The following is a 21,992-nucleotide window of genomic DNA, read 5'->3' on the forward strand; positions in this document are numbered from 1 at the left end:
GCTTGTTGCATTTATTATTTTATCAAGTTGATAAATACTAAGATCAACGATATGTCCTGCATATTTTTTTTATTTGATTTTTGTTCGGTTTCAAGAACAGGCTGCATTAGTTTTTGTTTTATATTAATTAAAATGCTTTTTATTCTCTTTAGAGAGTGAAAAAGCAGTTTACTCGACTTTAATGATCAGGTTGCTGTGTTTTAGTATATATATATATATATATATATATATATATATATATATATATATATATATATATATATATATATATATATATATATATATATATATGGCATCAGCCAGAGAGTCATGCAAAAATACAAACGGACGAGTGGAGATTGACCATATGTTCAGCATCCAGGGGAGACACGAAGCTGGAGATCTGTCACAATAACAGCTGTTAGGGTTACAGACATGGAGCGGGTGGAGAGCGTCTGGCGCAGCTGCCATTACGTTCCTACGGCAACGCGCTGAAGCTTCCTCCCAGAGGCTCATGGGAAACAAATCTGGCTACCGAAGCGGAGGGAGTTTCGAAATATTTCGTCAATATATAGGGTATAACTTCCAGATACATGAGTTATATTAACATTTTTACAATCGCGTAGTGTGAACACAACCTGTGAATATAGCTGATGTAATTTAAATACTCAGGTTAGGCTTTTTAGGGACTTTGTCTCCACACTCTATGTAAAACCAGCTAGGCTGCTAACGCTATTTGCTCTCCTTGTTAACCATACCGTTAACTAGAGCGATGTCTTTTTTTTTCTTTCTTTGTTGTCGTTGCTGCTGGTTTAAACAAATATATTTTTTTTACCTAATAATATGGTAAATGCATTTGTAGGAACTGCGATTATCGTATCGTAGAGGCTTAAGAGTGGGTTTAGGAATGATATGCACTTAACCAGGATGTTTACGCTGATGCAAATTTCCTTTGTGTTCGCCTTACAAAGTCTGTGTTGTCCTTGCAGTTTCCTGAATGTTTCCTGAGTGCACGGTCACAAGGAAGTACTGATGCTGTGTTTCAGACATGGAGCTGAAGTTGGAGGTTGTTTTGTCATCCAGCATCAAACGGAAGAAACCATGGCCGCGTTTCTGCTGGCTCGGGCAGGTGAGGAGGATTCATTTTAAAGAAAATATATTACTTAAAAAAAAATAAATAAAAATAAATAAATATATATATATATATATATATATATAAATAAAAGCCGGTGCCCTTGCTCTTCAGGAGAAGGAGTCTGTGTATCTGTTGGATGACAAGCGGATCAGTGAAATTAACATGGTGTCTGGTCGTACCAAGAAGAGGACTCCTAAGCTCCATCCTTTGCTCAGCAGTGTAGTGACAATGGCATCATCCCACAATGGTGAGCTTAATATGTAAAATCAAAGCAAAATATTGTCTTTAGTTCTGATTATATTCTGAAATGTCTCTTGTTTTTTTGGCTTTTGTTTCAGGTATGTGGCTCTGTGGTCTTTTAGTCTCTGGAGAAGTGTTTCTGTGGAACCGGGATAAAGATTTGTTGAAGACTGCTGCAGGAGTGCCAGAAGTAGTTCAGATAATTACTTCTGCTCAAGGTACGTGTGTACTGTATAAAGACATGCAGGGGTTGCATGATAGAAGGATAGCAGCAAGAACGAAAAGGGAAGGTTTACAAGATGGTGAAACCTGCTGGAGTTGGAGATGATGACACTGACAAAAAGACAGGAGGGCGAGCTGGAGGTGGCAGAGCTGAAGATGCTCAGATTTTCATTGTGAGTGAGCAAAATGTACAAGATTTAAAGGAGCATATCAGAGTGACAGCTCAGGTTGAGCATTTTGGAATTAAGGTTAGTGAGGCAAGGTTAGTGGATATGTTAGGAAAAAGGATGTTGAACATGGAGCTGCCGGACAGGAGGAAAGGAGGAATATCACAGGTTGGTGTGAGAGAAGAGGATGCTAGGGACAGGGTGAGGTGGAGGCACATGAGCTTGAACTTATTTTAACTTATTTTTTATGCACAGTTTACATTTTCTGTCTTTCACATTTACATTTAAACTGAGCATCTGTAACAAAACAATTCCCTCCTGGTATTAATAAAGTATTCTTATTCAGATTCAATAAATTAATCTCTGCTCTCACACACACAGTACCCTGATTCTAATGATTTGTCCTGTATTCTGTAAATTTCAGCAAATTATTCAGTCTTAAATTTAGAATATCTGTGTATTTTCACAGGGAATTCCACAAGATTGTCCCTTCAGGTTTCTTGTGATGGGACACGTGTGCTACTGGTGGCCATAACTGGGCAGGTTTTCCTGTGGGAGTGTATAGATGTGAAGGATTTGACAGGATTACGAGACGGCCCAGTCAAGGGACACTGGGCTCTTATACAGCCTCTAGAAGATACCATCCTGCCATCTTCTCAAGACAAAGAAGCATCCCAGCATACCATCTTTGTTAAGATGGAGGTCTGCTTTCTCAATAGAATCCATATATTTAAATCTATGGAAGCTTTTAAATAGCATTTCGCCTTAAATCTTTCTTTTTTTTTGTCCTTTAAACGGCCTCAGGTCATGGGTGATACCTGCTTGTCAGCCTTTGTTTTCACATCTGGCAAGAAGCTTATCGTCACCTGCCTTAAAATTCAATGGACAGAAGGCCCTGTGAGATCAGGGTGAGTGAACACATCGCCGTAATGGTCAAGAGTCTCTTTGGGTATTATAATAATTAAAATGACAAGTTTTCCCTTTTAGTTCTGTGGGATACAGCATACAGTGGGTCACCAAGACGTACCCCATGTCTCGTCTCGTCCCACCCTGCCAACCAGTGAAGTCCAGAGGGGCTTTGGTGCCAGCCTTCTCACCAGATGGGCGACTATTAGCCATTGTCCTAAACCAGAGAAAGCCTAAGGTGAGCATCATGCTTATTTCTTTCTTTGTTTACGTCTCAATTTTTCAGGCCTGTCGATCAATAGAAATGTGAATCAAAATGTGTATTTCCTCTTGGAACATAGGCTACACAGGTCCTCTTTGTGAGCATGCAGAATTTTGTCTCGATATCAAGTGGTCTTGGAGGATGCGGAAGTAAGAAATTGGAGATCCCCTCCAAATACATAAGGTTAGTATGCACAGATAAAAATTGTTTGCATTGTGCAGCAGTCATCCAGTTAATTCTGGCGGTGAAATTCTATCTAAGACTCATGACTGGGTATAAACAGCACTGCGTGATCCCTTCCCAACATCACGGGAAAAGAAATCAACAATATCTGTACAAGATGTGCAACCAAGACTGCTGCTACTACTACTGAAGGGTGTGATGTGTTACCCAAGGCTCTCTTTTTGGAATGATTTTGGGATCTCTGTTGGAATGATTGCTGTTCTTATTACATCTCTGAGTTTACTCCTGTGTGAGATTTTGTAACATTGTGTAGTCTTGGCCATAATATGTAAAGTCTTTAACATGGAAATCACTTCTGGGAATGTTTTAGTCCTATATAAATAAAAGTGAGTTTAAAGTAATTGCATATCTTCTCTTTCAGGTCCTATTGGGTGGGCAATGTCAGCTGGTCCCCTGGAGGCCTTTTCCTGGCCTGCGTTTTGAAGCGAGGCTCCCTTCTTATACTGGCTCGCCTTGGGGGCTTACTCACTTTAACAAGTTCTGGTTGCAATATTGACTTTGGGCCTGCACACTTCCTACCCCTGCACCCTCTCGTCACTTATCGGTATACTTGTCACTTAAACCTGTCACTTATTACTGGGTTTTAGAAGTTGTTGAGTCATTTGGGCTTATGCTCCTATTTTCTTTGCTGATATTGTTTCTCTCTGCAGTCCACCCATATCTACAAGGAATGGGGAGGCGTCTTTGTCCAGCTCCAGTTTGTCTGTGCGGGATGTCATGAGGCAGCGGTATTCTGTGACCTGGCATCCACGACTGTTGTATCTCATTGTGTCTGATGGTTACATGGCCACCGTTATGAGGGTGTTAGACAGGCCTTCTCCTGTCCTCTTACTGAAAACACTTCTGAAGCACACAAGGAAGGATCTTGAAAAGGCCAGCCGAATGCTGGATGAATCACAGGTGATTAGCCTGGGTCTTTTATAAACACTTTTAGTGCTCCAAACATGACAGTTTACTTATGTTTTTAATTTTTACAGAGTCACGTAAAGGCATGGTTGGACTCTGTATCCTGCTTGAATCTGGACAGCAGCCTAGATGCGTTCAACCCCACTGGTACATTTCGAGCCAACGCCGCAGGCTCTGTCATTTCAGCAGCCACAAATGGATCCACTTTGCCTCCATTTCTCCTAGACCAGCAGACACTGGGTGGCACAAAGGAGCTTTTTGAAAGCATACCAGTCAGTGACTATTATAAGAGAGAAATTCTTGTTTTAGATGGGGTAACACTGAGTTATAATGTGTCACAACTGCTGTATAAAATTGACTTTTAATCTGCTCTTTGTGTGGGTGGTTTCCTAGGCCGTCTTTGAAGATGATTCCGATCTAGATGGACTTCCTGGTGGTTCTCATGTGGAGGATGCTGGTTGTTTGGAGTTTGCCTCAATGTTTGACACACTCCATGCCCTGGACACACACACTGACACTGCATTTGTTACTGGCCAAGATTCTGAAACAGACTCTGTTGAAGTGGAGAGGAAGACTCTTCTTCACCGTGAACTTGGGAAGATCCAGAGTAAACTGTTAACTGCCTGGGCTTTTGGCATCTCTCTTGGAAATGCGGTGGAACACAGAGCTCCTGTGCTAAAGCACACCCTCTGCTGTGCAGTGCGATTTGCTGCTTTACTCCATTTGATCCCCAAATCTGTTATCCATACAGGAGAAACAAATACCTCACCTTTTGCTTGCCTCTTACACCTCATCAGGGCCCTTTTTTCTTTCCTTTCCTGGGATAGTGTTCACTCAGATGGGCCACACTGCGTAGGGCTGATGGTGGAGTTCACTAAACAGATAATATGCCTTATTCTGACCCCTCACCCTGACTCCAACCATACAAGACACGTATCATCTGAAAGTCTATCCAGAGTCATGCTTGTCTTGCAGCTGGTCTCTGATTCTCTTGACCACACTTACTGCTTGCAGCAAATGTCTGACTGGTCCACTGCGGAGAAGGAATCTCCTTCACAGCCACCACAGCTCTGGCCTTCAGATGTATACCACGTGCCTCTGCTACAGGATGAGAAGGTGGAGAGATCTATTTTTGTACCTCAAGCTCGACCTGTTCCTCAGCGACCATCCAGCAGGTTGGAACAGGCTCTTTGTCTGCATCAGTGATTATAAACAAAGCCTAGCCTAGCCACTGAATTTCATGTCATCATTTGAATATGAGGCTGCCTCGAGATCTAACAGGGTTTGATTTGGTTATTTTTTTTGTTTGGGACAGATTGCTGGGAGTGTGGCAGCTGGTGTACAGTGTCACCCAGCAGTATAAAGAAGAACTAAAAAGATTTAAAGGCTGTGATGGCTGGGATGAGGAAGAGCAACATTTGTCTGCCATCATGTCCCAGATCCAGACAGCTCTGCAGGCTACGGGAGAAAGGTTAGAAGAGGGTCCAGCACTGCTGAGTTACCCAGGTATGGAACAGAATGGATAACTATTTATCCAAATATGACTCTGACGCCAGATACAGGAAGTAAAACAAAAAACAAAGAACAGTGATTTTGTAAATAAATATAGTTCAGTTTTACATTTGAAAGACAAAATCAGCAGTTACAAGAGTAGGGTGTCTTTTATGGGTATTGTTTAGCTTAACATTTATCCCTTGTCCCACCAGGTGAACATCTTTTCTTGTGTGGCTTATACCCACAAAGTGCAGATGTGTGGCGGTTACAGATTTGTCAAGAGAGTAAAAAAAGTAAGAACCACTCCTTCACGTTTTACAATAAGTATGTGACTACATGGTCCCAATCAGTTTGATAGCATTATATGCCTCTCTGTTAGGTTGTGATCGTAGTGTCTTCCAGCAGACACGGCTTTGTCTGGCTCTCCTGTATAGTCTGCTATCACAGTACCAACTGAGAGAAGCCCAGCAGCTGGGGGACCACATGGCCCAGCTGATACAGCACAGGGCTCGACAGCAGAAGGACAACATGACCTCCAACACCTCATCTTTGAGTAAGTTTCTAGAATCAAGATGTTAAATACGTAGCTCCAACATTGGAAACTTGCTAATAAATTAGTCCATTTCTCCACAAGTACAAGGGAGTTTTTCCTTGCCACTGTCGCCAAGTGCTTGTTCGTAGGGGGCCGCCTGATTGTTGGGGTTTTCTCTGCACTATTGTATTTACCTTTACCTAATATAAAGCCCTTTGAGGCGACTGTTGTTGTGATTTGGCGCTATATCAATAAAACTGAAATGAACTGAAGTTAACTTTGTTTATTGTTTATTATTTTTACCAGGGATAATGTTGATTATGTAACATTGGAAATGTGCTAATTGGAGGATAACGGTCAGCTGACTGCATTAGATTAGCCTTTAGAACAGCAACGAAACAAGATCCAAGAGCAGAACAGAGCAAAATATGAGCAGTCAAGAAAATGACTACAAAAAAGTAACTAAATGTGATAACAGCTCTGATTACATTTAACAAAGTTTTGTTGTGATGCATCACACAATTAACTGCAGATTTTTCTGTGACCACATTCTGCTGCATGCAGTATATAATATTATATAACCTCGTGCTTTAAAGCATTCAGGATGCACATAAAAATAGTCGTTAGCATGAAATACTTAGATTTGACATTCACATAAATCACACTGTCTAGAAGACCAGGCTTTAGAGTTTACTGCAGAGTTTATTGTCTGCCTTTATTTCTCATAGATAGGCAGTAGGTTGCAGTCTCTCAGAATGACTTCAAAAAAGTGCTGTCTGATCAACTGCAAATCAAATGTGTTTATAGGAGTTCTTAGTGAAAACCAGCTACCAAGAAAAAGTAGAGGGATGGCAAGAGAGGAAAATTGAGCACATTTTCAGACAGTTTCTCCATAGACTATTACATATGGCTGCAAACAGCTTTCATACATATCTAGGGGTTATTACTGTTGTCAGATATTGGTGGAAAAACTGACTTTATCTGACTCTCTGACATATAGTTTAGACAAACCATAATTCCAGCTTAACTGGCAGAGATCAAATAACCAAGTCACTGTGAAAAAAAGATGTTTATTATCTCTGCCTTTGCACTCTGAAGCAGATTCTCTTCCTTGTCCGTGGCTGCCGATGGACCTTCACAGTGACGCTGCCTTTGCGGTGGTTCAGACCCTGGGGAGATTCATGGCCTCTTATTTCACCAACCAACCGCTCTTCATCCTGCCTCCTCACAATGTCGCAGTCCTGCCTCCACTACATCTACCTCATGGTGTGTTGACGACTTACTCGTCAGTTAAAAAAAGATGATTTATTCATAGCATATACTTTTTGGTAATGCGTCTTTTCTCAGCCCCCGCTGTTGAGCGTTTGGTGCCGCTGTGCCAGGAGGAGGTGGCTCGAGCAGTTCGACAGCAGCATCTTTCAGAAGTATGGACAGTGGGCTATGCTCAGGACCTGCTCTTGCTAGGGGGTCTACTTCCTGAGTCTGTGTGGTTGGCTTATCATCTGGGGGACTGGAAGACAGCAGTGTCTCTGAGCCTGGCCTATACCAGTTATTGCACCAGCCATTTCGACTTCACTCGGTCAGTTTGAAAGCATATCGGCAGGTAGATGCATGGTTGATGTTACTAGAAAATCTTACATTCAGTTCTAAACTTTAATCTTTGTGTTTTCTTTTTTCCTCCAATGTGACATGCTACGACAGGTTCAGGAGGAGAGAGCTCCACCTGCCAACAGCTTTAGAGCCAGAAAGCATTTTTCAGGCTGAGTTGGAGTGTTTTCTTGGCAGCAAGACTGACTCCCAGGATTGCATAGATAAAGATGCTGACAAGAGCTTATCAGGTAAGGGAGATCTGACTTCTCTGAGATGATCCCAGTGCATATAAATCCTTTTAACTTTGCTCTCTGTGTTGTTGTTTTCTGTGGGCTTTATTTAGATCCTTTGGAAGGGGAAGATTGGGACTTGCTACAAGTCTCCATACAGGAGATTCTGAAAGCTTCAGTCATAGCAGGGGTGAATGTTTTATCTTCACCCTTGTCTACCTTGCTGGACAAAGCCAAAGACATGTGTTCTTCCCTACCTACCTTGGTGCCCAGTGGACTGTATCTTCCCTCCCCACCTCTCTACTGCCCTCAACCCTCACCCAACACACAGGTACATCAATAGAAGATCAGTGTTTACATACAGTACGTTCACGGGTAAATTCTCTGCAAAATGTTGTGTGTCTCTCATGACCAGGACCAAATACAGACAGAGGGGCAGCTTGCAGAGATTACATGTCGACACAGAGTCTCTGTGGATCTCCAAAAATTAGTGCTGCTCCTGAGATCTGGTCGGTGTTGCCGTCCGGCTGCTCAGTGGTACATCAGCTCGCTGCGCCGTGCCAGGCACCTGCTACACAAGGTATTTCTTTGCAGGCTTAAAAGTGTTGCTAACAGAACTTACTGTTTTTCAGTCTTAATGAAGGTTAAAACCTAAATTCTTGTTTACAATTTTATATTAAGAGCTTGTTCTAAGAGACACTCGAAAATGCTTTTTCTTTTTTTTATTAAAACTTCCCATCCCTTCGTTTTTACTAGATCTTCATTGGTTTATCATGCATACGGAAAGTTAGAGTAATGTGGTTGGTCATGTCTTGTAGAATTGTTGGTGGTGAACATTTTCCCATCTTATCTTTAACCAGATCAAGAAGAAATATTCTTATCCATCTGCTGCTGGGGAGGAAAAGGCTTTCCCGGAGGGACTGTTGAAGTTCATCACTCGTAGTGGATTTTTCAGACGGGGGCCTAATAATGATGGTCACCTGGACCCTGACAGCATTCAGACTATTTGTAAGATGCTACTTAATGTAAATTGTGTATATCATTAGTGATTATCTGGTTTCACATGCTATGCATTGACCATATTTCTACCATAAGTTGTTTTCAGGGAGTTGTGTGCTTTATGCTGGATGCTTCATGTCAGAGACCAGCTTTCAATATGCTGCAGGAGGTTTCAGGCTGCTAGAGAGCATGATAGAGATGAACAGGTATGATATGGTTTAAGTCTGAATATGCAATTGTCTTCAGCCACTGATGCCTTCTAAATCTTCCTGTATATTTATGCTCCTCAGATTTCTGGTGATTCAGAAGTGAATTCCACCTGCGTTGATGCTCTCCTCTGGGCCTGTCGACTTCTGCCTTTCTCTCGCTTCCTCAGTGCAGATGAAATTCTTCAGGACTTACTGCTCAGCCTCATGTCTGAACTACCTCCTCTGTCTCTGGTGACAATCTCTTGCCTAATTACACATTTTATATTACAGTAAAACACACCAACCACCACTCAGTACATTTTTCATCCTTGGTTTGTCTTCTTTTTCTTAGGTGGCAGACACACTGGTGCAAGCCTTCCCAGAGGAGAAAGAGTCTGTCAGAGTGCCTTTGAGAGAAAAGTATTACTCACTCCTGGAGAGGCTGAGGCAGTGCAGTGTGCTTGGTACAGATCCCACTTTTTGATAACAAGTTGCTTTGAAATGCTGTGCAGCACTTAAAGTTTTAAATATGGAGTACATTTTTGCTTCAACTTTTCTTGAAACTATTAAAACATGTAGAGAATGCAGTGAAAGCCTTCATCATTTTCTTATGTTTTAAAAGGCCCCATTGTGATGGCCCAAAAAATAATTTATTGTTGTCTTTAAAACAGGTCATAAGTGTTTTTGAACTTTGATTCCTGCTGGTTACACATGATGACTCTATGCTAATTCTCTCTGCAACATCTGATTCCCAGAACGGGAAAAAGAAGAGGGCAGTGAGCTGATGGGGATTCTCATTCAAGACAAACACAGGCAAAGGAGGAAACATCTGGCGCGACTGGGGAGGCACTTGGGACCCCTTGTGCTCAATCTGTGGGAGAAAGAAGAAGAGGAGGATGATGGGGAACATGAGACGGCCACGTTAGGGCAGCTGTCATTGGGTACAAGCTTGAGCACCAGCACCATAACTGACTATGGGCTCCCTTCAGTGCGCAGTGATGGAGACACAGCGGAGGACACATCCAGGGCGATTTCTCCTGAACAGCACTGCAGAGCCTTAACTGGGTAGGCAGTGTGAAATAGCATCACTGCCATTTTTCTGAGGTGCTGTGTGTCTGAGTTGTGGTTTATTGTGTGTTCTGTTTGTTTCAGAATCAAAATAAAAGAGAAAGTAAGAGAGAGAGAACATGCAAAGAAGACTGTTAAGATTGAAAGCGTGATTCAAGAGGACAGCCACCAAGGCAGTGCCAAGAAAAAAGAGGAGCACTCCCCACCAGTGGTCGGGACCTGGGAGTTTGAGCTGGAGGATGAGGAGTATCTGAATTTCCTGGAGCTCTTCCTCAGCTATGTGCTAGAGAAGGATAGTACCAATGGCGGGGACTCAAGCAGTGAACTTCCTTTGTTGAAGGGATACTGCTCAGAGCTGAGGAAGAGGGAGTTGCATTCGCTCACCTTTGACGTGCTCACCACCATACATCGTCGTCAAAGAGATGGGCTCAATCCAGCGAGAAAACACCCAGGCAATGACGCACCCGTGTTCAGAGCTGGCTATTGCTACAGGCCTTTAAAACAGGGTACAACACCTGAACTGCAAACTTCCTCTGTCTGGAGTGAAACCCCTGTAACCAGGTCTAACCTTTCTGTCATCTCTCATCCTGGACTGAGAGCAGGGAGGCAAAAAGGTTTGTTTGGCCTCAGACAGCAAAGCAGTGTGCCTTTAGACCAAAGGGTGATGGGGGGCCTTTCTGGTCATGAAAACAGGCCTATTCAAAGTGCCACAGGGCAGCCATCAGAGAATTTCATATTTGGTCCTTCAGTGTCTGTGGAAGCTGCAACTGAATTGCAGCAGGGCTTGGATCCTAAATTAGAAGCTCAGTTTCCAGAACTGGGCAGGCTGCTGGAGTGGATGGTACGCTGGGCTGACAAAAGGGTGCTACTGGGACATCATACTAGAGTGAAGAAAGATAAAGGAGGAAAAGTTGGGCGAACAGCAGATGAAGGAGTAGTGATTCGTGTCAAAGCCTCAGCACCTGCCATCCTCACTTCCCTCAGTTTGCTGGAGCGCAGGTGCACTGCTCAACTCGGGACTGACTGCTGTAGTGCCCACATCCAAGTTCCAGAAATGCAATGGACAGTGCTCCCTGTGCGGCAAACTGAGATGGAAAGAAGGCTAGAGAGAGAGAGCAGTGTTGATACAGGCTACCCTGGATCAGCTAACACTCCTGTCACTGGTCTAGATCATAATCTACAGTTGGGAGAACTATCCATGTGAGTGCCCCGTATTTTATCTACAGTCATAAATTAACAGGCTAACACACATTCAGAGTTTGTGCTCATCGCTCAGTTTGTTTTGGATTATAGGTGGGCAAATGGAATCTGATGATGAGTCTTGGTCAGTTTATAAAACTGGGTTGTGTTTGTGTGGGCTAACCCTCGCCTTTTCTGTCTCACTTTTCTTTACATGTTGCTGTTGTGGTGGTCCTCTGTGACATTTAGCTGCCTTTCCAGTGAGTCTTTATTTTCTTCCTTGCAGTGGTTCTCAGACAGATGAACCAGAAGACCTGACAAATCAGAAGAGTCCTCTCCCTTCTGTCCAGAATCAGCTGACCTTTGATGCTCAACAGAGACCATCCACTCCACTACAGCCATCCTTTGATGACTTAGATGTTACACCTGAAAAAGACTGTATGATACTAAATTGTACTGCATTGTGAAAGTTGCTGTAATGAGGTTTTATAAGAGAGAATACTAATTTATTTCTTTCACATTTGTAGGCCAATATAGTGGCAGTGAGGGCTTGGATGTGTTATCTTCCAGTTCCACTGGAAACAGCTGCTCACCTGAAGCAGTTAGTATTCCCAGTTAATATTCCCAGTATTCATATTTACCATCCTGACTGTCAAAAAATTATATAATTGTTGTCTTTTCTCCTTTTCAGAGTTTAAGGCTTGCAGATCTAGACTGCTCAGAAAAAGCTGAAGATATGTCCTGTTCCGCTTCTCTGTAAGCTTTACTCTTAAAATTAATTACTCATGTATAACGGTGATACTGTAATGCATGTTTCTTATACATTTACAAATTTTGTTGATCTTTCTGCAAATCTAAGTATGCAGAATTAATTATTGGTGAAATTTCCTGTACAGTGACACTGAAAGCCTACAAGAACCTCCACACCCAGAGCCGCCTGCTCCTGTCACTATGCAGTCTGAGGCTGCAGTCCAGGCAGAAATTTCTGATTCAGCTCACATGCCTCTGCCCAGCTCATCTGCAGCTCCTCCAAGCCTTCAACCACAAAGCTCCACAGCTGCTGGACCCACTGCAGATTCTACAACCCCCAACCAGCCGGCGACTGCCCAGATTCCACCAATTAGAGAAAGTCTGGGTGAAGACTTATTCAGATTGGTTCAGGTAAAAACAGACCTACCAAAAGGAAAGAACTGGATTCAAAAGATTAACTCTGAACTGAGGGTATTTGTCCTTTTATTGCAGCATATCAACTACATGAGTCTGAGGGAGGTTTTGGGAGCTACATTTGCCAACCTACAATTTGCCCAGCAGAGTGCTTCTTTGACCCACGCAGACATGAACTCTTCACACCCTAATGTGCCGCCATCTTCCACTACCAGATTCATCCCTGAACCAAGTGTCTTACCCAGTCAAGCTACTGTCACTGTGGCACATCCAATACAAGCAAATTCAGGATCCAACAACAGCCAGTTCAGTCATACCCATGCGTGCATGTCTGCAGACCAGCCTGCCATGCAGAGACCAACAAAAGCTGATCACTATGATAGTAATAAGAGTCTGCTCTCCAATACCAGTGGTGTAGGTGTAAATTTTCAGGTAAGATAAGATAGGATAAGCCAATATACTTAATCCTAAATATGGGGAAATTCCTTAATTTCTGAAATATTGTGACAGATTGCTTTTCTGTGTAAACAATGCTTGCAACTTTTTTTTCTTCAGGAAATCCAGCCACTCTCTCTCCAGGCAGACTCAGCAGACGTTCAGCTGTTCCAGAACAGGAAGTTAATCCCCTCCTCCAAGGGGCTTCTCACCACCACAGACACTAGTAACGCTGTTCACAGCACTCCTGTGGTGCAAGCTGCTAATGACAGCAACCAAAACGACTCTGTTCCCCAGGCTTTGGGCCTGAAGTTACTTCAGCTCCATCAGCCTCGGTTGCCCCAGCAGAATGCCCCACAATATCCTTTGGCCCAACAACCTCAGATGCTTCGCACTTTGAATCCTGCAACCTTAGAATCTGATCAGAACAAGTTTAAACACAGTGGCCACGCCACCTTAAAGAAAGAAAGTAGGTCTTCAGTTCCAAAAAGACAGCTGAATTTTAATCCTCCACACGATCCTACTCCCAGGAACTCTCAGACTCAGATTTGGCCATCAGAGCAGTCCAGAGGTCAAGAGTTCTCCGTACTCCCTCCTGCTTTTCCATCTCACACACCTGCAGCAATGCAGGGTCTTCGCCTGCTGCACGTACAGGCTGCTCCACAAAGCACCTTTGCCTTCCCCAAACTGCCTTCACCTTCCAAACCTTCTCGTGTCATTGCAGCTCCAATCAGAGAAGCACCTGCAATCAAGCTTCTGCATATTGTATCTGAACCAAAAGTGGTAAGCAGTCCTTCACAAACAATTTTTAAATTTGGCACCAGTGTGTCTTGTGGTATAACTTATTAATAGATACCTGTCCCACAGATGTTACCCTTGGCCAGTCCTTCAGCTCGTCTCTTCTCCATGGAAGAGTTGACTAGTTTGGTGATCAAAAGCCAGAAAGCTGAAGAGGCTCGGCTGCAGTTACTTAGAATAGACCCATCAGCTGAAACGACTAGAAGGGCTCCCACTTCTTCCACCTCTATCTCCAGCAAGAGGCAATCACATATTAGGTTTGGGTTCAGTGTTTTTTCCCCATTTTTTTACTCATGGATTATTTTACTTATATACCATTTTGTGTTGTTTCTAGGCTGAAGAGGAGAGAGGGAAAGGCAAAAAAAACAGAGGTCACATTCAGACCAAATGAGTCTATCATCCCTACACAAGAGGTAGAATGATATTACTTCTTAAGAGTATTTTGTGTTTACAGATATTAAGGTACATTGCAACCATCATATGTTTGATTCATTATGTATTTAGCCAGCAGATGTTCCTGTGAGCGAAGAGCCTGCAGCTGCTAAGGAGATCATCCCTGAACAGGACATTACTATTCCACCTGGTTGGTCTCAAATATATCCTAAATTGCACAGCACTTAATATTTACAGGGATAAATATAAATTGGATGTTTATTGTGTGCTTATAGGTTTGGGTACAGTGATTGAATTTATTCAGTATCACACCATGTCTTTAGAGCAAAGGGGCTTCAGGATAAATGTATTTAATGCGAAATGTTGGAGGGCAGAGACTCAATAGAAAAAATCTTCTAAACAAGCAATAAATTCAGTCTTTAAAGTTTTCCTCAGAAAGAAAAAGAAGATGAAGGAATTCCACTGTATTATGTCCCACTTGCATTTCTATTGTTCTGCTTTTTGTTAACTCCCAGAGTCCTTTGACTCTTCGCTCACCGGCCAGAGATTATTGGACAAGGTAATGTCCACTTCAGCAGAGCTCCACGCCTTTGCTTCCACATGTAAACGACCCCCAGTGTGCCATGATGCTTTCACCAACACAGATCCAGGTGGGTTAAAGTGTTAATGTTCGAATGGTTTTACACAGTTATAAAGTTATTACACAACTGTTACTTTTATTTGTAGGTGAATGAAATACTTTTAACAGGCTTACTTTTTTTTTTTTGGATTGATCAGAAATAATTAGCATAAACAATGATAGAAAACCTGAATCAGAGTTAGTAATCTTACTTTTTTTTTTTTTTTAGGTTATACTCCCAAACTTGTGGATAAAGCCGTGTCTGTCCAGACTGGCAGCTCTATATGTAAGTCTTTTTGAATTTGGATAACAAGAATCAAGGATAACAGATTTTTTTGTTTATGACAGGAATGAGTATATCTAGAGTGTGTGTGTGTGTTTGTGTTCTCCACCTAGCACAAAATTTGGAGAATTTCCAGACGTGTACTGAAGTCACTGTCCAGGACACAGAAGAGCCAAGACAGGAAGAAGAGAAGGTGCTGGTAAGATCCTCGGGATGCACCAAATAAAGGAGCATTACAATTTTTAGCTGCAGTAAATTGTAAAGCTACGTCTGAATACATCAGTACACTTTACTGTGCCGATGTATTCAGTATACAGTACTTTTTAACAGCAGTCATTCTGACAGGTAAGTAAACACAGGTGTTTCTAATGAAGGCTTGTCAATCCATTAATCCACCTGTGTTTACCCACTATTTCATGTCAAACTCACTGCTGTGAGAAAGGGTCTGTTATTTCCTTTATGCACTGAATCCATTCAGCATCATTGCTGCCGTATTATCTGCCGTATAATCAAGAAACAAAGGTATGGCATGCCTCTTCATGTAGTCTCTATAATGTCTTAAGTTCATTACAGTAACAGATATTTTCATTTTCTTTGTTGTATTTCAGGATGTGGGTGGTCGCCAGTTCATAAGTGTCTTGGATCTAGAGGAAAGGCGGCACCATCAGGATCTGCTGCTGTTTCCCAGCCCAGGAGCAGAAGATGTTCCATCCATCCACCCTTCTTCACCTACATCTGCTCAGCTTCATGTTCTTGCAACCTCTGTTATCAGGAGTGCTCCCATTGCTGCTGATCCACAACCCTCAGTCAGAATTCCAGAGGCTCTTCTGAAACCCACGACTCAACAAGGTCTTTATATGTATTTATTTTGAAAGTTTTATACATTTATATCTACTGAACATGTTCATGCCATTGTTAAAGCACAACACTGCTGATATAATCTGCTCTTCTTCCAAATATCTTTGTATATCCTAGATATCCCTGAGGAGCCCCCTTTACTCAGGCACATCGACCCCAGCGGGGTTTCCGAGAAAAACACTCCACAAAACAGCATTACAGCTGATCCGTCTGACTCTGAGGTCCTCCTGGCTATCAAGACTCAGAGCATCAAACCACACAGAGCGTCCTCCTCACCTCCTACAGTCTGGTTCTCCTCTCGCCTGTCAGAGCTGGATGCCCAGTTGACTGCTCTACAGAACATCGCAGATTCTTTGGAGAAGGACTTCTCACACTCCAGGATGGTATAAAAATGTTTTACACTTATACTGCTTGTATTAGTAACGTCACCTGAGTTTACAAATTGAATTCTAAGGCTGATACGTTTGCGTCACATATCATGTTTTTCCTGTTGTGTCTCTGTGTGTAGCTGGTTAACACTATTGAAAAGGTCGGCCCAGACAAGGCTCCGTGTGCGAAGACCTCCACAGCAGTAAAGAAAACTGTCAGACTCGCTGTCCCTAAGAAAGGTACCACCTAAAACATATTAATCTGTAGTGAAATCACCTGCATTACTAGTTCATTTCAAAAAATAAAGTTATAGTACATTGTGAAAAAAGAAAAACATTTTTGGCAATATATTTAAAAAAAGTAAACTTTCATATATTTATCATTCATTTCACATAAAGTGGAATATTTTGGGCGTTGTTTTGATTTGATGATTTTGGTCACATTGTGGCATTGCTAATGTGTTCTTGAAGGTCAGGTGTCTCTCATCTTCCTCTTGACAGTACCACATAGATTCTTTACGGGGTTCAGGCGAGTTGGCTGACGAGTCACGCACAGTAATAACATGGTCAGGAAACCATTTGGTTGTAGGTTTGGCACCATGGGTAGGTGCTAAGTCCCGCTGGCAAAGGAAATCTGTATCTCCATAAAGCTTGTCAGCAGATTGAAGGATGACGTGTTCTAAAACCTCCTGGTAGATGGATGCATTTACTTTGGACTTAATAAAACACAGCAGACCAACCACCAGCAACAGCAGCAGATGGCATCCTGAATCATCGGAGACTGTAGAAGTGTCAAACTGGGCTTCAAACACCTCAAAATCTCTGCACACATTAGTATATTTAAATTACATTGCAACTCAGTGGAAACCATATTAAAAACAACTCTTATGAACTATTACAGTGTGTAGCATTGTATTATTGCTTTAAATAGTCTGTGTACAAATGGTGATGTCAGTTGCACCTTGTCTGTAACAGCGTGGGCACCTGATGCAGACATTTTACCTGAACTGAGTGAATGCCAAGAAGATGATGAAAATCAAGATGATTATGCGGTTGATTCCAGTCCTGGAAGAAAGACGTCTTTTCATTATTCCACTCCTCCTCACGGTCACAGAGCTGGTCCTTCCCACCTTCACAACCCACCAAGTAAGTATGCAGTTAATTGAAAAGATTACTAATGACAGTAACTACATTTGAGAGCAGACTGATTTATAATAACGCCTGCTGTATCTGCTATTCTTATGTTCACGTTTCTGTCACACCAAAATCAGCTGAACTTGGGTATAAAAGTCTTTATTAAAAATTCTTTAATCTCTTACCTACAGGAATGACAGATCAGTTAAATGAAACATACAGGATACCCCATGTGTAAGTTTAAGTTGGTATACGGATTTTACAACTTAGAATTTCTGCTGTTGAGGTGCTTACTTTTTTCCTTCTCCTTTTCTTGGTAAAATATTCTGCCCTCTACCTGTCGGTGTCTAGATGGGCAGACGAGAATCTGGGGCAGACTGAGCTATCCGATACAGCAGAAATCTTAGACGAGTTGATAAAGGAAGGGTATTTATCTCCGACTGACTTGGATTTCTCCACCTCACAGACTGCACGGCATAGCAGGTAAGTAAGCACTAAAAAAGGAGTGCTGCTCAAAAGGCTCCTTAAACAAGTCTGATTCTCCCTGAGCTGTAAAATGTGACTCACAGCCGGCAGGACAAGCCACAAAGTAGCTCCATGTCGCAGACACGTGCGGTTGCAGAGGATGAGAGGAGAGAGCTGAGGATGTGGATGAGAAGGAGACAGAGGGAAAGGCTGGCTGCTTATCAAAAACACAGAGAGACCCTGAGAGAGAGGGAGCCCAGACCTTTCTCTTCTTCACCAGTGGTGGTGAGATTCAGTCGCCTTTTTATTAGGATTTCTACTGTTTGCTGCGCTGTGCTGTTGAAATAGCACATCCTCATTGTTGCTTTCTTGCTTTCTTAAGCAGTCGGCAAACAAAAATAGAGCGACCAACTGGAGAAGCAGAGAGGAGAAAGAAAAGTATGTACCTGATTTACATTGTCTAAAAGAAATGCATCTGCATGTGTAAACTTATTTCCTTTTGATTGAATAGGTCCCTGCTTCTTGAGCAATACAACCAGAGGACCCATGAGGCGTTTTCTTTGGCCAGTGACTGTCTCACCTCTCCTGCAACCGTATTGAGTCCTGTGGTGCCGCCCACCTCTGCTCCTCCCTCAGGCAGCGCTCACAGGTATCTTCTGCAGCAGTAATCCGACCAGGATCCTGTCTCATTAAAGAATAATTCCGCTCATGAATCTTTACAGATCCAAGCATGTTGTAAACTTTTTTTTTACGTGACAAGGCAAACTATATGAGCTCCTTGGACTTTCTTTATTTTCTGCATTATGGAAAAGTTCAAGTAGAATAAGACTGCTTTCAGGTAGGATGCCATGACTTTATCACCATCATACAAAGTGCATTAACAGTTAATCTATAAAAGAAACCGATCTGCTCAGATATACTTTCACCGTACTTGTCAGGAAGGCTGTTCTCTCATTTGCTTCTGTTTCTTTGTGTAATCCCAGACTGAATCCAGGATGTTGAGGTCAGGACTCTCGACAACCCAGAAAACTGTCGTAGCGTTTTTTCTTCCTGCCTCAAAAACATTGTGTTTATTGCACATTGGGGGACAATTTCTTGTTGACAACAAACATTGTTATTGTTGGTCCAAATAGCAGTATATGAACAGATAGAGTACGTAAAAGTTTTGCAGAGTATCCCAGATCTGTACATACAGATCCAGTGTATTAATAAAAAAAAAACAAGGTGAGGGTTTATATAGTAATGGAGACACTGTCTCTGTCCTAGAGCTTCCAGCAATGCCAATAATAAAAGAAATGTGTCAGGACAAACCCCGCCCAGCCTTCGCCCACAGTTTGCTGAAGTGCAGGTCCGGCCTTCTGAGGATTACCACAGGAGACTGGGACTACATCGACCAGGTATGGTAATTGTATTAAATTAAATGGATGTCTAAACTGTTAAAAAAATAAATATATCTGTGTTGTGTGATTTCTTTTAATTTTTTTTGTTTCAGTGACTTTTTTGCCAAGGGACCGTCTGTCTCAGGTGACTAGACGTGGGATGCTCACCGGCAAAAAGAGCCAAAGTAAACTTCCTGCAGCGAGCCAGAGTAAGGAGCGGCATGTTGGATACCAGAGAAAGACGGGTCTGAACAGAAGTTCTTCAGAGGGAACTGCAGTAGGAAGAGGAATCCTGAGGGAGCAGACGAGGATGGAAGAGGGAGAAGAGATGGACCAATCAGAGCTTGATTGGCTGCAGGACCTACAGGAGTCTAACATAGTAGGAATCTCATTTTTTAATCACCTATTTTTCAACAGAATCCAACTGTGGTCGATGACCAATAACCTCTGACTCACTAACGATCACCTGCCACTTTGTTAAAATAATTATAAACCAAAGTTTTTATTCAACCCAAACAGAAATTTTAAGATTTTTTTGGAACCCAAGTGAGAACAGATGATGAGATTTTGCGTTAAATTTTTATTTTTCATTGTGTATTTTCTCAGGCTTTGGCAGGTCTTTTGGATGAGCAGGGTGATGATGCCGGATCAGGCGTGCCAGAGATGGACTGGCTGGACAATCTGTCTGAGGGTGGGAGCAGCAACCTGAGCAAAATAGACTGGGAAGCTATTGAGAGGATAGTGGCTGGAGAGGAAGTCTGAGTGTCTCCAGGAAAGTAGAAGTGGTGACATGAGGAAACTTATGTGGCTTGTATGTTGCTGGAGAAAGGGATTTTGTGCACCTATTGCATATACTGTAAATGAAAAGTGTTTTAAACTGATGAAAATGATATATTTTATAAATTAACAATGCGCAGCAGTTATATTAAATATAATAAAAGTATATTTATTGGTTAAGTTGGCCTACGATGAGTTACATGTGATGTAATCAGTTTTATAGTATAGTAGGTTTTTGGCATTTGTACTTTTTTCTACATTTTTTCTACATTTTCTTTATTTTTATCTATCTATATATATATATATATATATATATATATATATATATATATATATATATATATATATTTATATTTGCCACACTGACATATTTGAGCTCAAATAAAAGACACTCCAAAACCTTTTTTTGTTTTGTTTTGAGGCATTCAGAGGTGAACTTGCTCATGTGTTTCGGATCACTGTCCTGCTACATAAGCCAAGTGTTCGTGAGGTTCAGGGCACAAACTGATGGCTGTACATTCTTCTTCAGGATTTTCTAGTAGAGAGCAGAATTCATGGTTCTATCATTCAATACAGCAAGTCATCCTGGTCCTGAAGCAGCAAAGCAGCCCCAAACCATCACACTACCACCAATTTTATACCAGATGTAACAGGACTCAAACCTTTCAAAAAGTTCAACTTCAGAATATTTTCCCAAAAGTCTTAGGGATCATTGAGATGTTTTTTGGTAAATCTGAGATGAGCCTTTGTGCTCTTTTCGGTCGGCAGTAGTTTTCTTCTTGGAACTCTCCGGGTCGACTTCTTGATTCAGCAAGTCTGGCATTAATCAGGCCTGGGTGTAGGTAGTGAAATGAATTCAGCTTTCAAAAAATGTGCTTAATTTGCACTGTATTATGTACCCTACTCCCCCTCCTGCAACATCCCATTTTAGTGTATTTTTGATAATATTTTGATATATTTTATATTATATGTTGGCCTTTGTTAACCATTCTACTTTCATCTTGGTGTATATTTCTGAGTATGGTTTTGATTATATTTGTGAACTATTATATCTTTCATCTTTGATTTTAGTTAATTAATGAGCTAACAAGGGGAGCAATTAATTACTTTTTCACACAGGGACAGGTAGGCTTAGCTTTCTTCCCTTAAATCTTCTTGGGATCAAAACAAGCTCGCGCTATATTTCAAGTTGAAATAATAATATTTTTTGTATCTCTTGTATCTGACCAAGCTGAGCTCATTTTAACACTTAATTTGTCCAAACAATCCTGCAGTAATCAACTGTAACACATGGCGGCGCTGCGAACCGAGCAGCAAGCGGACAAGGACAACTTCCGGAGGTCAAAGGTAACATTCGTATTTGAAAACATGGATTCCAAAAAAGCATCTGAAGGTAGGAGCTTTCTGCCTTTGCCCATCTGTAAAGTGGACACTACATTGATTTTGCACATAAATGACCGGGTACAATAAACTCTGTTCTGAGTTGTCAGCAGACGTCCTTGAAGTTTATTTAGTAACACTGCACGAGAAGAAAAAGTCAACGTTGCTCTTTTTGCTAGTCTATTTGTTAGCTTAACTCATAATTTCATCGTTGTAATGGTGATATTCGTTTTCCACGACATAGTTTGAATAGCCGAGTTGCTGGGAATCGTCACAGCTTCATTTGCCCCTTTTTTATAATTTTAATCTTGTCCTTATTACCTTTTTAAAATAGGGAGAAAGACGAACTGCTCCTCTTGCTATCTGTAAAGCCTTTCGTTTAATATAAGCTAGAATGAGTGCAAATTACATGTTTTCACATTGACGCCGCTAAAGCTGAAGTGGAGTGAGCCACTCAGCGGAAACTACGCTTAAATTCCGCAGTGAAGTTTATATCTATATGCCCACTTGTGTGTGTGTCCGTATTAGTATTGTTAGACTGTTTAAATGATTGTTGGCTTGTCAGCTTTCACAGCTCCATGCTCAGCATTTCTACATTA

General features: G+C 41.8%; 2 protein-coding genes across 6 annotated transcripts in view; both read left to right on the forward strand.

The window, feature by feature from the left end:
• The first annotated feature begins 473 nt into the window (after positions 1-473).
• cplane1 (ciliogenesis and planar polarity effector 1) lies at positions 474-20,203 on the forward strand. 5 transcript variants are annotated; one of them, XM_030743175.1, is made up of 50 exons: positions 474-555; positions 969-1,108; positions 1,226-1,361; positions 1,453-1,572; positions 2,213-2,445; positions 2,548-2,651; positions 2,731-2,887; positions 2,991-3,094; positions 3,516-3,698; positions 3,805-4,054; positions 4,132-4,332; positions 4,454-5,235; positions 5,376-5,566; positions 5,767-5,847; positions 5,934-6,107; positions 7,185-7,352; positions 7,434-7,665; positions 7,788-7,924; positions 8,020-8,237; positions 8,322-8,486; positions 8,767-8,914; positions 9,002-9,111; positions 9,196-9,345; positions 9,446-9,557; positions 9,849-10,158; positions 10,246-11,361; positions 11,627-11,778; positions 11,868-11,941; positions 12,032-12,096; positions 12,237-12,501; positions 12,583-12,936; positions 13,060-13,722; positions 13,807-13,994; positions 14,072-14,150; positions 14,242-14,320; positions 14,646-14,780; positions 14,979-15,035; positions 15,146-15,231; positions 15,641-15,881; positions 16,008-16,273; positions 16,399-16,498; positions 17,234-17,404; positions 17,584-17,626; positions 17,744-17,875; positions 17,962-18,142; positions 18,240-18,295; positions 18,369-18,506; positions 19,124-19,254; positions 19,350-19,615; positions 19,843-20,203. In XM_030743175.1, the coding sequence occupies exons 2-50, from the start codon at positions 1,028-1,030 to the stop codon at positions 19,996-19,998; spliced, it is 9,741 nt and encodes a 3,246-aa protein (XP_030599035.1). In that variant the 5' UTR covers positions 474-555; positions 969-1,027; the 3' UTR covers positions 19,999-20,203. The 5 variants fall into 5 exon arrangements, with proteins under 5 accessions (XP_030599035.1, XP_030599039.1, XP_030599040.1 ...); XM_030743179.1 differs by having other exon boundaries at positions 18,243-18,295; XM_030743180.1 differs by having other exon boundaries at positions 13,807-13,979.
• A 1,168-nt stretch (positions 20,204-21,371) lies between these two features.
• The window catches only part of wdr70 (WD repeat domain 70), a 46,252-nt gene continuing 45,631 nt past the window's right edge, over positions 21,372-21,992 (forward strand). The window contains exon 1 of the mRNA XM_030743086.1: positions 21,372-21,406. Within this exon, the coding sequence (XP_030598946.1) occupies positions 21,382-21,406 (25 nt within the window). The 5' untranslated portion in view covers positions 21,372-21,381. The remainder of the gene's footprint in view (positions 21,407-21,992) is intronic.

This window comes from Archocentrus centrarchus, chromosome 12 (assembly GCF_007364275.1).
Source record: "Archocentrus centrarchus isolate MPI-CPG fArcCen1 chromosome 12, fArcCen1, whole genome shotgun sequence".
Lineage (NCBI taxonomy): Eukaryota > Metazoa > Chordata > Actinopteri > Cichliformes > Cichlidae > Archocentrus > Archocentrus centrarchus.

Coding starts and splice junctions, on each gene's coding strand:
- cplane1 (XM_030743175.1), top strand. CDS start 1,028: ATGGAGCTGAAGTTGGAGGTTGTTTTGTCATCCAGCATCAAACGGAAG. Junction 8,238..8,321: donor AACCCTCACCCAACACACAG/GTACATCAATAG, acceptor TCTCATGACCAG/GACCAAATACAGACAGAGGG. Junction 14,321..14,645: donor GGACATTACTATTCCACCTG/GTTGGTCTCAAA, acceptor GTTAACTCCCAG/AGTCCTTTGACTCTTCGCTC.